A 15,489-nucleotide genomic window follows, 5' to 3' on the forward strand; every position below is an offset into this window, starting at 1 on the left:
TGGTGCCTGTCATGAGGCAGGTGTGCAGGAAATGCTTGCTGAATGGATGAATAATTGAACAAGAGAAGGTTTCTCCATACTCTCCTTCCAGCAGTCTGAGGTGAGATCTGTAAGCATTCACTCTGTCTTTCCACGTCACCATTGGAGGTAGAAGCACCAGTGGCCTCCACCAAGTGAGGATACGCAAAGGGGATGTGAGGTGTTAGAATGTTTGTGTGTTGCTTTTTACATTTGCAAAGATCAGATTCAGAATCCTAGATTTAGAAAGACCTTAGAAATCTGAAGTTCAACTTCTTCACTTAACAAATGAGGAAAACAGAGTCAAAGTGAGGAAGTTCCTTGATTAAAGACAAAATTGGCACATGAATTCCACTTTTATGGTCACTCTTAATTAGTTAATTTTTTTTTTCCTATACTGTTTTATTTCATTCCCTTGGTGTGTGCTGTTACCCATAACTATCCCCAAATCTTGCAAACTCTGGGATTGCTGTGGAAGACAGTAGCATCCTTTCCCCTCTACTCCCTTCAACTTTGCACTGTTCTCTCTTTTTTGCTTAAGGATTCTGGGGATAAAACACTCTAGAAACCCAAGGAAACTGGACAGAGTTCTCTAGGTCATCGTATCACACATGTAAATGAAGAAAAATGCCACCCTGCCTCCACCTGAAAGGGAGACCCAATGACACAGAGAGGGAGATGTGGTTTCGCTGAGGGCTTCTGGATGTTTTGAAGTTGGATCCAAACCACCTGGTGAATGCTTTTTCAATCACATAATTGGCAAAGCCCCAAATGTGGCCAGCTGACATGGTAGAGTCTGTCAGCTAGCAGAGTCCCCCAGCTCTTTACCAATCCATGGGGTAATGATGACCATCATCATAATAATCATTATTACCTTAGACAGACATGGATGACAAAGGCACTCTGGGGGCTTCTGTTTGAAATGAGCTGCTTCTTAGCCTACCTTCACTCTCCAGAGTGACTTTCTACAGAATTAAAGGATCATGAAGCTGAAAGAGGCCCTTGGAGATCATCAGTTCTGCCTTTCTGACTTCAGACAGGACTAACCTTTATAGAATAGTTGCTATATAGGAAATTGAACCAAACTTACTTTTATATGTTATTCTTGTGATAGTGTCTCTGTTGAGCATTCGATTAAGAAATGGGTTTGATGAATCAGAAACCTAGGGGAGAAAAGAAAATATTAATAACTGGGCAGTACTATTTCAAGATAAACATCGCCTCCATGCATTTACTTATTCACTCATATTTATTGAGTCCCTACCATGCTATAAACACTATGATGGCTGGAAATTCAGAGATTAAATATATAGAATCTACTTTCCAGAATCCACAGTCTAGAGAAAGAAGACAGGTAAGTAACCTAATGGTTATAATTTAGTGTGAAGAGTGCTATGATAGAGTTACAGGTATGATGATATTAGAGGAAGACCGTCCACCTGGGGAATCTTAGGCACTAAGGCCTGAGCTAAGTCTTGAAGGATCAGGGGAAGTTAACAAAGTGCTTTGGTGGTATAGTGTGGAAAAGGAGGAAAAGTGAAGAAAAACATGACATACAGAGGACTGTGCACACATGGACATGGGAGAACTAGTCATGCCCAGGGAAGTATTTCAGTGTAGGTGAAGGTGAGAGTATGGGGGAAGGATGCGAGGTAAGGATAGAGAGGTAGGCAGGTGCTAGGTCATGTCAGGCTTTGAGTGTCATGTTAGGGAATTTAAACTTTATCCTGTAGGGATGGGGAAATATCAGAGGGTTTTAAGTAAGGAGTAGGGAGTGACATATTAAGAAGGGGATAGTTTTCCAAGTAGAGAGTGAGAGAAAGAGTACTCAGATCAGTGATATCAGGAGGTAAAAAAGATCTCTAGGATATAATATAGAATCTTATACCACTGCTCAGTATTACATGAATCAAATATATCATAAGCCATGTCATTCAGTCAATCAATCAATCATCCATCAATCTGTCCTTTCATCCATCCAAAAATTATTTACCAAATTCCTATTATGGGTGACACATTTTACTAGATGTTCAGGGATCAGTTCCCATTTTATGCCCATGCTGTTAGATCTCCAAATTCCTTGTTTGGAGAACAAGCCAAGTTTCCAGGGGCTTAAGCCAGGGAACCACAATTTGGAGACTGTGATGGGCCCCCACAAGACTGTATATACTGTTTTCTTAACAACTCCCTTTTTACTCAGCCTTTTTCTAGGGACCATTGTTCATCCTAGATATTTTTCTCCTACCTTGCTCAGCTGTGCTCTGTAATTTACACCTCAGCTGCTAATCGGATGTTGTGACACATCAACATTTTAAATCTGATTTATTCTGAGGGTTGGGAAAATTGCAGCATATTATTATTATTATTAGATAAGCAACAGGTAATTTTTAGTTTGCAGAAAGCACAGACTGTTTATTTTCCCTCCATCTGCCTTTCCTTTCCCACGCAGTTTCCTGGGTGTGTTGTTGTGGTGAGACATACACCAAGGGGAGCTTGGTGAGTGACAATGTTCAACGGAGGTAAAATCCCACTCCAAATGGAGAAAAGTCCCAAATTAAACACTGCTGATCCCTGGAAGCTTTAGTGCTGAATCCAATTTCTACTTTGACATCCTCTTCAGCTATTTAAAAGATAGCCTGAAGCTGCCTGTTTGTGTTGATGCAGTCCATGAAAGGAGAGCCAAAAATAGATTGTCGTGGCAGGTGAGGAATCTGCCATGTCCCTCAATCGGGTGCCTTGGTTTCCTGGTACCCGGTGAGTCTGGGCAGAGCTAACATTGGGATTAGACATTTTTGTGCTGATTAAAAATAATTGAAAAATTTCCAAAGTGCACACAGATGATTTGTGGGCTCTAGCATGTTGGCTGTGTGGGTGAGAGGATAAAATGTGTACTTGGTATAAGTGAGCTTAAGTGGGAAGTTAATGGTATGTGATTGAGCAGCAATTATAGCCAAATCTCAGTTCCCTGTGGTCATAGGAAGGGTGGGGGATTAGGAGGGGACAGAGATAGGTAAAACCCACAGATAAACAAATCTCTTGTTTTAACAAACAATTCCAGTGCTTTTATGGCTCAGCTTTTGGGCCAGGGTGACATCTTGAGGGCTCAGCTGACCTAGATATAGGGTCTCTCATTTTCTGTTCCTGCCTACCTTGAGGCAGGAACTGGGGAGGAGAGGCAGAAAGATCAGCAGGAGGGGAGGGCTACCAGAGGTTTTGTTCACGTCATTTCTAGGTACCAGTGTCCAGAACAAGGCTGGACTGTGTCCCATGCTCAGTCAGTGTTTGGGGATGAGTGAATGACAAGTCACAACTTGGATAACTCACTGTGGAGCATCTGGGAGTTGATTATGTTGGACAAAGATAGAAGTGCTGTGGCTTATTTTGAGATCTAGCCAGAAAGCTTCAGGTTTGCTCAGGGAAAGAACAGAAGCATCCCTAAGAGCCAAACTGGCCTGAGAAGATGCAGGAGCTAGTCACCATCCTTTCACTGACCTCAGGGTCTGGGGCATATGTTCCACTCAACAACCCGCAGGGAAGCAGCAGGACCTGCATCAGTAATCTCGGTGGAAAGAGTGTTTCTGCAGGAGCTTGTGAAACACACCAGGAGTTTGCAGTTAGGAGGCTGACTTCCTGGTGAATCAATCACAGCGTCAGCTGTAATGTGCCTGCACTTCCAGGATGACATACACTGACTTAGGAGCTTTAAGCAAAGTGAGGCAATGTCAGTGGCAGGGACTGAGGCACTCACCAAAGGTCAGGAGCTGTTGGGCAGCCCATGTTGGCCGTGAGAGTTACTCATGGAAGGCCTGGCATTGTGAGCCCCTGGACACGCATGGCACAATTTTGTGAAATATCTTTAAGCTTCATAACAATAAGCTTGACCCAGGTTGAATGCATCAGTTGGTTATCAATATCATAACTGGGGCTGGTTGAGGGATATAGTTATTTGCCCCACGTTTGTGGGCAGCATGGGGATATGGGGGAAAAGTTTTTAAATGTTGTTTTCTCTTTTCCCCCTCCCAGCTCTTTGAATAAGGTCATTAATAAGGTCATTGACTTGCCTTAAAGTCAAGCAAGACTTGGGTTCCATTCCTTTATGGGCTGTTACGAACTACATGAATTAGGATGGAATGTCAAAGATTCTCTGAACCATTTTCCTCATCTGCAAGATAGGGACATAATACCCACTCCACAGGTTTATTATTAGGGTTAACTGATAAAATATATGTAAAGTACATATCTCAGTGCCTGGCATTTAGGAACCCATTGTTTATTATAACAGGGTCTGTGATGATGTCAAGACATATAGAGCAGGGACTGGCAGGATCAGTCTGTACCAGGACCAATTTCCTTTGGGAAGTCACATCAGGTATTAAGAAGGCACGACAGCTTAAAAATGTACTTCCTCTATCAAAAGCCCCTTCCTATCTTTGCCAATGACAAGCTAGACGAGGTGGGGTTGGTGGCCAGTGACAGCAATATGTCACTAATGCCTCTGTCCAATGTTCAGCTCTACTGGGGCCACAAAAAGGTGAGGTGAGGGAGAGTAAGTTAGGAGGTGGTGTAGCCAGGCAGGGCAAAGTGCTTATTGAAAAGGGTGATGCTCTCAAGGAGGGAGGGGGAGTAGTGACTGGGGTTGCCCCTGTACCCATTCTTCTGAGTGATGCCTGGGGTTGTCCCTGCACTCATTCTTCTGAGTGATGCCTGGGGTTGCCCCTGCGCCCATTCTTCTGAGTGATGCCTGGGGTTGCCCCTGTGCCCATTCTTCTGAGTGATGCCTGGGGTTGCCCCTGCACTCATCCTTCTGAGTGATGATGATGCCACCACGAAAGCTCTGTTAAAACTCACTAGTGCCAAATGCTGAATTTCTATTGACCATCATCAGATTCCAAGTTCTGATTGGAGCACTTCCTCTAATGGTCTGGCTAAAACTTCCCAAGGGGCTAGCACACTGACTGCCAACTTTTAGAACTGCCACCTTTTGCTTTTGCTTTTTTTTCCCTTTTGGAAAGACAGTTTCTTTTGTTTTCTTTCTTTCTTTCTTTCTTTCTTTCTTTCTTTCTTTCTTTCTTTCTTTCTTTCTTTCTTTCTTTCTTCTTTCTTTCTTTCTTTCTTTTTTTTAATTTGCAAACTTGTTTCACTCAACAACTGTCAAAATGTTAAAGGTAATTATTTTTTAACAAATTAGAATTTGCTTGCTTGGAGGTTTGTTGTTGATGATGACTGTAAGAAGATGTAGAGCCTCCCTAGAATGTCATAAAGTCAGCATTGGTGACCTTTGCTTAATTATTCACAAGGATGCTTACAAAGGAGAAGGACAATGGAAGGGAAAGATGATACTCAGAGCAATTGTGGCAAGCTGGAGGGAGCTGTTTAGTGCAGTGCCTGGAGGGGAGAGATATCTCATGTTTTCCTTTCATCTCTTTTTCCAAGGGTTATCTGATGGACAGGTCTTTAATCCGGTGGGGTGTCAGTGAGAAACCATCTCCCCTTATATTGCTTCCTTCTGATTCTTCTGTATGAGTGGGACCTAAAGCCTACACCTGGATCCAGCACACTTTTTCTCTCTAGGACAAAAGATACCTGAATCCTCAGGCCCCAGTGCTCTGAAATGGAACTCATTGTTTTTGCATCTCACTGAAAGGGGCTTTATTTATCATGAATCTCATGGAAATAAAAGTCACCCCCTGCAGCTTTTCTTGGGCATAGATATTACCTCTGTTGCTGTTTCTAAGATCCAACTGGACCGCAAACTGATATTCTGATTGGGGTGGGAATGGCAAGAAGAGAAGAATGAAGGAACACAATACACTTACTTTTATAAATATAGAAACTACCACCAATCCATTTGGGCTCTTTGCAGCTTCTGTGACATTGGTATATAACTCGTGGTTATAGTGGATGAGCTGCACCTGGCAGGAGTGAAAAACAATAATAAGAACAACAATCTAGCATTAAAAGATGTGAGGTACGGCATATCCACCCTACATAAGGGTAAACTGTAAAGTACATTGTAGAACAATTGGAAAGATAATCCTATAATTGAAGAGATTTCAGGGATATGATCTGTGTGTGTGTGTGTGTGCATGTATAAAATACGTGCACACACACATACACACACATACAAAATACCCATACATACTTGCAAAAGTTTTCTGGTAACAATCATGCATTTAATAAGCTTGGTGCCCATCTGGCTCTGGCTTCATCTCAGGACATTTCCCCTAAAGTGTGTGTAAAGTGAATTTCCCTTATTAGGAGCAGAACTGCCCTACAGGGGTGGACATGTTTCCAGGCTGCACCAGCAGCTGCCATTGGCAGCAAGCAAATCTTCCTCATGGCCATGGACAAGCAGGGAATTGCTAGGTCCTGAGTCAGCTCAGTGACACTGAGAGGAGACTGGCCAGCCTGCAAGATGCAGTGCTCCTGATGGAGAGAGAGCTGATGGCTTAGGCTCCTGATGCACCAGCCTGCACCAGTCACCTGACTGTGCAGGACTTAACTTGCTCTTCATTGAATGAAGATCAGCAATCTGCCTGTTGAGCCCTTGTTCATTCATTTCAGGCTGTGGCTTTAAAATACCTTTTTATGTCCATGCCACTCTCTCACTTTGTCACAACTTACCCTTCCCCCTCCCCATATCCTCAAGTCCATATATACACTACCAAACGTAAACTAGATAGCTAGTGGGAAGCAGCCACATAGTACAGGGAGATCAGCTCAGTGGTTTGTGACCACCTACAGGGGTGGGATAGGGAGGGTGGGAGGGAGGGAGACACAAGATGGAAGAGATATGGGAATATATGTATATGTATAACTGATTCACTTTGTTATAAAGCAGAAACTAACACACCATTGTAAAGCAATTATACTCCAATAAAGATGTTAAAAAAATAAATAAATAAAATAGCTTTTATTTTTTAACAGTATGGAAGTATAATTTTGTAACAAACTAAAAGAAATTAAAAAACAAAAGTTCCCCTTCCCCACCTCTTTCTAATCCCAGTCCAAGCAATATGATTATTAAGAGTTTAGTATTTATTCCAGATTTTTTTTGTGCTTATTAATCACACACACATATACATGTAGAGTTAAAAAAAACACTAAATGGATAAATTCCTAGAAACATACAACCTACCAAGACTGAATCAAGAAGAAATACACACCTGAACAGATGAGTACAAATAAGGTGATTGAAGTAGTAATCAAAAATCTCTCAACAAAGAAAATCCCTGGACCAGATGGCTTTGTGGGTGAATTCCACCAAACATTCAAGGAAGAACCCATACCAGTCCTTCTTAAACTCTTCCAAAAAATAGAAGAGAGAACACTTCCGAACTCATTTTATGAGGCCAGCATCATCCTGATACTAAAGCCAGACAAAGACACTGTAAGAACAGAGAACTAAAGGCCAATATCTCTTATGTACATAGATGCAAAAATCTTTAATAAAATCATAGCAAACCAAACTCAACAACACATTAAAAGGATTATACACCATGACCAAGTAGGATTTATTCCTGGGATGCAAGGATTGTTCAACACATACAAATCAATCAGTGTGATATACCACATTAACGTAATAAAAGATAAAAACCACATGACCATTTCAATAGATTCAGAAAAAGCATTTGACAAAATTCACCATCCATTCATGATAAAAAATCTGAGAAAAACAGAAGGAACTTACCTCAATACAATAAAGGCCATATATGAAAAGCCCACAGCTAACATCATAATTAATGGAGAAACACTGAAAATTTCTCCTCTAAGATCCAGTACAAGGCAAGGATGCCCACTCTTGCCACTTCTATTCAACAAAGTCTAGGCAAAGCAATTAGACAAGAAGAAATAAAAGACATCCAAATCGGAAAGGAAGAAATAAAATTGCCTCTTTTTGCAGATGAAATGATTATATATGTAGAACACAATAAAGACTCAACCACACAAAAAACTCTTGGCACTGATAAATTAATTCAGTAAAATTGCCGGATACAAATTCAGTATACAAAAATTGGTGGCATTTCTGTACACTAACAATGGACTATCCAAAAAGGAAATTAAAAAAATAATCTCATTTATAGTAGCAACAACAAAAATAAGATACTTAGGAATAAGCTCAACCAAAGAAGTGAACAACTTGCACACTGAAAACTATAAAACACTGGTGAGGGAAATTAAATAAAATAAATGGAAAGACAAGCCCATGTTTGTGGGCTGGAAGAATTAATATTGTTAAAACGTTCATGCTACTATAGGTGATCTACAGATTCAATCCAATCCCTAACAAAATTCCAAAGGCATCCTTTACATAAATAGGAAAAAACCCCTAAAATTCATATGGAACCACAAAAGACCCTGAGTAGTCAAAGCAATCTTGAGCAAGAAGAACGAAGTTAGAAAGAAGCTAGAGGAATTACATTTCTTGGTTCCAAAATGTATTTCAAAGCTATAGTAATTAAAACAGTATAAATACATATACATAGACCAGTGGAACAGAACAGAAGGCCTTGAAATAAATCCACACACTTATGGCCAACTGATTTTTGACAAAGGTTCCAAGAACACATAATGGGGAAAGGACAGACTCTTCAATAAATGATGTTGGGAAAATTGGATATCCCATGAAAAATAATGAAATTGGAACCTTATCTCATACCACATACAGAAGTCAACTAAAAATGGATTAAGGACTTATATGTTAGACCTGAAACTATAAAACTACTAGAGGAAAACATAGGAAAAAATTTCTTGACATTGGTCTTGACAGTGTTTTTTTTGGTTATGACAGCAAAAAGCACAGGCAAGAAAAGCAAAAACAGACAAGTGGGGTTGTACCAAACTAGAAAGCTTCTGCACAGCAAAGGAAACAATCAAAATAGTAAAATGGTAACCTACAGAATGGGAGAAAATATTCACAAACAATGTATCTGATAAGGGTTAATATTCCAAATATCCAAGTAACTCATAACAACTCAATAGCAAAAAAACCCAAATAACCTGATTAAAAAATGGGCAAATAATTTGAATTGACATTTCTCAAAAGAAAACATACAAATGACCAATAGGTACATGAAATAGTGCACAACATCACCAATAATTGGGGAAATGCAAATCAAAACCACAATGAGATATAACCTCACACTTGTTAGAATGGCTATTACAAAAAAGACAAGCGATAACAAGTGTTGGTGAAGTTGTGGACAAAAGGGAACACTTGTGCACTGTTGGTGGGAATGTAAATTGGTGCAGCCACTATGGAAAACTGGATGGAGTTTCCTCAAAAAATGAAAAATAGAACTATCATAAGATCCAGAAACCCCATCTGTGTATATGTCCAAAAGAAATGAAATCTGTCTCTTAAAGAGATATCTGCACTCCCATGTTCACTGTAGCATTGTTCACAGTAGCTAAGATATGGAAACAACCTGAGTGTCCACTGAGGGATGAATGGATAAGGAAAATGTGATACATACCTCTCCCCACACACTGGAATATTATTCAGCGATAAAAATAACTGAAATCCTGTCATTTGTGACAACATAGATGAACCAGATGAGCCAGAAGGACCTTATGCTAAGTGAAATATGCCAGACACAGAAAGTCAAATACTGTATGAACTCATTTATAGGTAGAATCTAAAACAGTCAACTCATAGAAGGAGAGAATAGAATGGTGGTTTTCAGGGGTTGAGCAGAGAGAGAAATGAGATGTTCGTCAAAGGGTACAAAGTTTCACTTATGAAGGTGAATGAATTCTGGAGCTCTAATGTACAGCATGGTGGTGATAGTTAACAATATTATATCACACACTTGAAATTTGCTAAAAGTATAGATCCTAAATTAAATCTTTTTTTTTAACATTTTTATTGGAGTATAATTGCTCTACAATGGTGTGCTAGTTTCTGCTCTACAACAAAGTGAATCAGTTATACACACACATACATCCCCACATCTCCTCCCTCCTGCATCTCCCTCCCACCCTCCCCATCCTACCCCTATAGGTGGTCACAAAGCACCGATCTCATCTCCCTGTGCTATGCGGCTACTTCCCACTAGCTATTATTTTACATTTGGTAGTATATATAAGTCCATGCCACTCTCTTACTTTGTCCCAGCTTACCCATCCCCCTCCCCGTATCCTCAAGACCATTCTCTACATCTGTGTCTTTATTCCTGTCCTGCCCCTAGGTTCTTCATAACCACTTTTTTTTTTTAGATTTTATATATGTGTGTGTGTGTGTGTGTGTGTGTGTGTGTGTGTTAGCATACGGTATTTGTTTTTCTCTTTCTGACTTACTTCACTCTGTATGACAGACTCTAAGTCTATCCACCTCACTACAAATAACTCGGTTTAGTTTCTTTTTATGGCTGAGTAATATCCCATTGTATATATGTGCCACATCTTCTTTATGACCCAGCAATCCCACTACTGGTCATATACCCTGAGAAAACCATAATTCAAGAAGAGTCATGTACCACAATGTTCATTGCAGCTCTATATACAATAGCCAGGACATGGAAACAAACCAAGTGTCCATTGACAGATGAATGGATAAAGAAGATGTGGCATGAAATTAAATCTTATCACATACACCACACACACACACACACGCACATATCTATGAATTTGTGATGGATATGTTATTTAGTTCGATTTTGGTGATCTTTTCACAATGTATACATATATCAAAATATCAGTTGTACACCTAAAATGTATACAATTTTGATATGTCAAAGATATCTCAATAAAAATAAAAAATGAAAAGTGAAAAAACAATGGAAATGGAATCACTTATAAGTAACTGTGAACTTGATTTAAAAAAATTATTTTTTTAAAAATTAAAAGTAGTCTGTGGCTATCTTTCTAAGTCAATGTGTATGGATCTACCTAAATCTTTCTAATAGCCATATAATTCTCCATCACATAAATGCCCTATAACATATTTAACCATCCTCTCACTAGTTTTTAGGTTGTTTCCATTTTTTTTTGTCTCTCGGAAACAGTGTCACAGCAAGCCTAGCGTTATCTGTCTATAATGGTATTAGCATTTTCCACAAGCTGATTTGAGAATCTAAAAAGATGGTGCATGTAAAAGTGATTTATGACTGAAAGTATAAAGAGTATTCATTATTCCCAACATCTTATGTTGAATTTAAAAATGAGGTGTAGTTTTAGAAGCTGAGAAAGTCAATGATCAAAAAAGGGTACTTTTCCTTGATCTTTGAATAAAACATCTCTAACAGAGTGAATTGCAACCTTCACTGTGCATCCAGTTCACCTGGGTGCTTTTAAAATCCACCTATGCCTGCCTCGCAAATTCTGATTTGATTATTTTAGGGTGGGAACAAGGCACTGATGTTTGTTAAAAGCTCTTCAGCTAGAGGGCAGCTGGAGTGGAGAACCAGTGCAACATAATCAGTGAGCATCAGTATCCCATCACTGTCCACTCAGATGGATGGTCCCTTGAGTTTGATAATATCCTGAACATCTTGAATCAGTAGAGCTTCTCATATTATTGCTGCTCTTGAAATATCCTATTTGTTTATTGTTACTTCACTTCTGGTGTGTTTTGCCAATGGTGGCAGATGGTTATACAGCAGCTACTCTGTCATCAAAAAGGCAACTGCAGTCAGGGGTTAGTGAATCTTCTCTGCCTGTGCAGGACTCAGGCCAGGCAGGCTTACAGGTCTGTGCTCATCAATCTCCTCCCTCCCTACCTCCCACCCACACAGCCAGGACTTTCTGTAGGTGGAGAACCAGGAGCTATAGGGGGACCTGCCACATCTCCTTTCAGTGTTGAGTAAGCTTCTTAATGAGAATCAAAACACATCCTGCCAACTGCTAAGATCTTCCCACCAGGTGACCTAGAAAACTACCTGGGGATGTGCCAGTTCTTCAAGGCATGCCTTGAAATTTCAGTATATTCTGAGAACTAGGCTTGGAGAGCAGAGAAGTGGAAGGCAATCAAGTGGAGTGATTCTTCTCTCCAACTTATAAGACTGAAAAAGGTAGGAAGATGTCTCTTGGATGCCCCATAGGGTAGGATCCCATAGGGGCAGGGTTGTGGCAAGTATAGGGATGAGGCTGTGCTCTGCTCTAAGCTCAAGTTAGCACATTTGGGATTTTGATCTGAAGTCTTACCTCCTCTATGTTCCAAGGTAAGTTGGCTAGGATCCTGAGATCATGGTGAACCATATGAAATTTACTTTTTGATTTGCAAAAATGGTGATTTTATAGAGTTAACATAATCTTAAAATAAAGCTATTTTGAATACAGCATACCCCCACATGCCCACACACGAATTACACGTTAAAAAGATGACATAGTACTTTCCTACTCAATGTGCAGTGCAGGGACCAGCAACAGCCTCAGGATCTGGGAACTTGTTAGAAAAATGCAGAATCTTGAGCCCTACTCTAGACCTCCTGAATCACAATCTGCATTTTAACAAATTCCCAGTGATTTGAATGAATGTACGTTATTAGTAGTTGAGAAGTACTGGTTTAGCAGATACTGCTGGCTGGTTAGCAGGGGCCTATTTTGTCTGGTTGTTCACCCTTCCTCTGGTTCACTTCAGCTGAATTTAGGGGTACATACATTATGTATGTTGGAAGATAGGCTGAGTTCAGATCATAGGAGGCTTAGACTAGGAGCCAGGGAAGGGATTTGAACAGGAGATACTATAATCACTATGGGATGTAAGAGGGAGACTGGAGCAGGGAAAGACCAGAGGTAAGGAGGATATAATTTCAGGTGGTGGTCTTTAAGGTGGAGAATGTTCCATAGGACTTTGTAGTTTATAGGATGTGCATGTGTGTGGTGAGTGGGCACCAAGTGATCCCCCAGGCCTCAGACCAGTCAGGACCACCAGAAGACCCCAGGAGGCAGCTTGGCAATGGCCAGGCTTCTTGTTCCCACATGTCAAAACACAATTTTGGCATCAAAGGCAAGAGGGACATTCATGAATCAACAGCAGGGCTTAACTGTGAAAAAGCACTGCTTCCCTTTCACCTACCTCCCAAGGTCCTTGTCAGTAGCAATTATAATTCCTGCAGCTGTTGATTTTGTTTTTCTCCAGGCAGGCACAGTGGGCCCAATCAAATACACACTAACCACATACACAGTGCATAGGTGTGGGTGGGTCTGGGAGAAGGGGATCTGCTGCTTCTCCTGCTATTAATTTGGGGTTGGGGAGAAGCTATGTGCAAATCATATCCTGCTAGGAAGAGAGTATAAGATTGGCAAGTTGGTTCTGAAAGTGATGCCTGTGGATTGCCTTTTGCCATTTATGGGTAATATTTTTAAATCCAAACCCTACTAAGTCAGAATTTTGAATAATTTGGATGAGCACTTAAGCTGTAGTTTGAACACCAACTTTGGTGCTTACTTAAGGTAATCAAAGTGTCTGACGTGACATAGGAGATTTATAAGTGAATGCTTGACCTTCTGAGCAAGTGTGTGAGGCAACTAGAACTGCAGGGACAATGTTGAAACTGCTTACAAGAACAAACTCTTTGGGGGTTAATGATGACATTCTAATTAAACACCGCTTTTAGCTATTCATTAAAGAGACAACCCAAGGGCTTCTGCTAGCTTAGTTGGAATTACCATGTGAAAGAGCTAAGCCTGGATTACTGGAAATTATTTTATAATCTTGACTTTTTAATTAGTTTAGACAGCTGTCTGAACTTTAGAGAAGGTTTCTGGAAATGCAAGACTGAGAAATGGCTGTCTTAGAGGAAGAAATAAGATATTGTTGGACTTTTCATGATGCTCAGACATGGTACACTCTGTGATCCAGAGCATTTTCTAAGTTCTCTGAGATCTGATGTGATTCTTCATTGTGTGACACTAGCTTTAATCTTGTGTTCTCATCCCAGAACATGCTGTCTCACCTCAGTCTTTTATAAGGAGCTGGAATTTGTTCATTCAAAATATCTTTGAGGGTCAACCATGTGTTGAGGCCAGTGGGAGTGAGACTGATAAAATGCTTGTCCTCCTAGAGATAATTTCAGATGGTGGTAAGAGCTTTGAAGGAAACAAAACAAGGTTTTGGCTTGCAAAATGAATGACAGTAGTGGAAATATTGGGGGGTGGCATGCAGGAGTGGGGACAATGTCAGGTAGTGTAGCTAGTGAAGATCTCTCTACAGAGGTGATATTGGAGCTGGGTTCTGCTGATGAAGAGGAGCCAGGCATGGGAGGACTGGAGGGAGGTACATTGTTGGCAGAGAGTGCAGCCAATGCAAAGAGCCTGAGGTAGGGATAAATAGCTGACTATGGTTGGGAAGGGTGAAGGTGGCTCAAGATGGGACTAGCTCATACAGGGCTTTGTAAACCATGGTGAGGAGCTTTGATTTTATTCCAAGTGCAGCACGTAGCCATTGGTTTTAAGGAAGAAATCAATTGATCTCTTGTGCATCATTTTGTTTGTTTGTTTTTTCTGATGTGCACTTTTGAAAGCTTCCTCTGGTCACTGTTGGAGGGCATAGTTGACAGAAGAGGCTTTGTCTATACTTCTTTATATTACAGCTCAGCTTTGGCCTCATCTTCCCCAGGACACCTTCCATGAACCACTGACACTGAGCATCAACTGCAGCTCCTCTCTGCTACCATGTACTTTCATTCAGTGGGAAAGATCAAAATATCTTACAACTAGGATGGCATTGTTAGTAGGTAATCAGAACAGATGTAAGCCACTGACAACTGGCATAGTCGTATGGGTGCCGAATATCCTGTTGATGTTAGTCGTCATCATCACTTATTGATGATCATCACCAACATTTGTTGAGCACTGCTTTGTTCCAGAGACAATGCCAGCAATAACATCATCTCACTTAAATCTCACAAAATTCCATGAGTTAGTGACATTATCTCCATTGAAGTCATAGGCCACTGGGCACTGGGCCACTGAGAGATTATTTGCTCAAGAAAGTGGTAGCGTTAGGATTGTGCCTAGTTCCTATGACTATAGAGTTCACATTCATGCCCCCTGTGATTTTGAACCTGTTTTCTTTATGTTTGTATCTATTTTTGAATAAACATCTCAAGGGCAGGGGTATACCTGGTGCCTGTCATGGGACATGGCTTAGAGGATATGTTGGCAAGTGCTTGCTTAACGACTCCCATTTCTGCATCTCATAGAGATGGGACCTTAAAAAAAACCCAGGCTAGTCCACTTTTAAAAATGAAGAAACTAAGATCAGAGAGGAGCTATGTCTTGTCCAAGATTATACAGTCATTTGTACATCCATTTGTTCAACAAGGATTTTTTGAGCAACTAATAAGTGAGGGAGAGTGATATGAGAGGACGAATAGGGAAGCAGGACGAGACTGTGGAGAACCTGGCAGGCCAAGCTAGGGGGTCTGGATTCCATTCTAAGGGTGATGGAAAATTATGTTTATGTCCTAGAATTCTCTTAGGACCAAAAGCAAAGCTTCTTCTCTGCCCCATAACTGAAGTGAGGAG

The 15,489-nt window shown here is 40.6% G+C and overlaps 1 protein-coding gene across 1 annotated transcript in view; it reads right to left on the reverse strand.

The window, feature by feature from the left end:
* Nucleotides 1-15,489, reverse strand: part of CA10 (carbonic anhydrase 10) — a 626,304-nt gene that overhangs the window by 18,899 nt on the left and 591,916 nt on the right. The window contains exons 5-6 of the mRNA XM_060133527.1: nucleotides 5,835-5,930; nucleotides 1,109-1,181 (exon numbers count right to left, since the gene is read on the reverse strand). Of these exons, the coding sequence (XP_059989510.1) occupies nucleotides 1,109-1,181; nucleotides 5,835-5,930 (169 nt within the window). The remainder of the gene's footprint in view (nucleotides 1-1,108; nucleotides 1,182-5,834; nucleotides 5,931-15,489) is intronic.

The sequence above is a fragment of the Lagenorhynchus albirostris genome, chromosome 20 (assembly GCF_949774975.1).
Source record: "Lagenorhynchus albirostris chromosome 20, mLagAlb1.1, whole genome shotgun sequence".
NCBI classification, from domain to species: Eukaryota; Metazoa; Chordata; class Mammalia; order Artiodactyla; family Delphinidae; genus Lagenorhynchus; species Lagenorhynchus albirostris.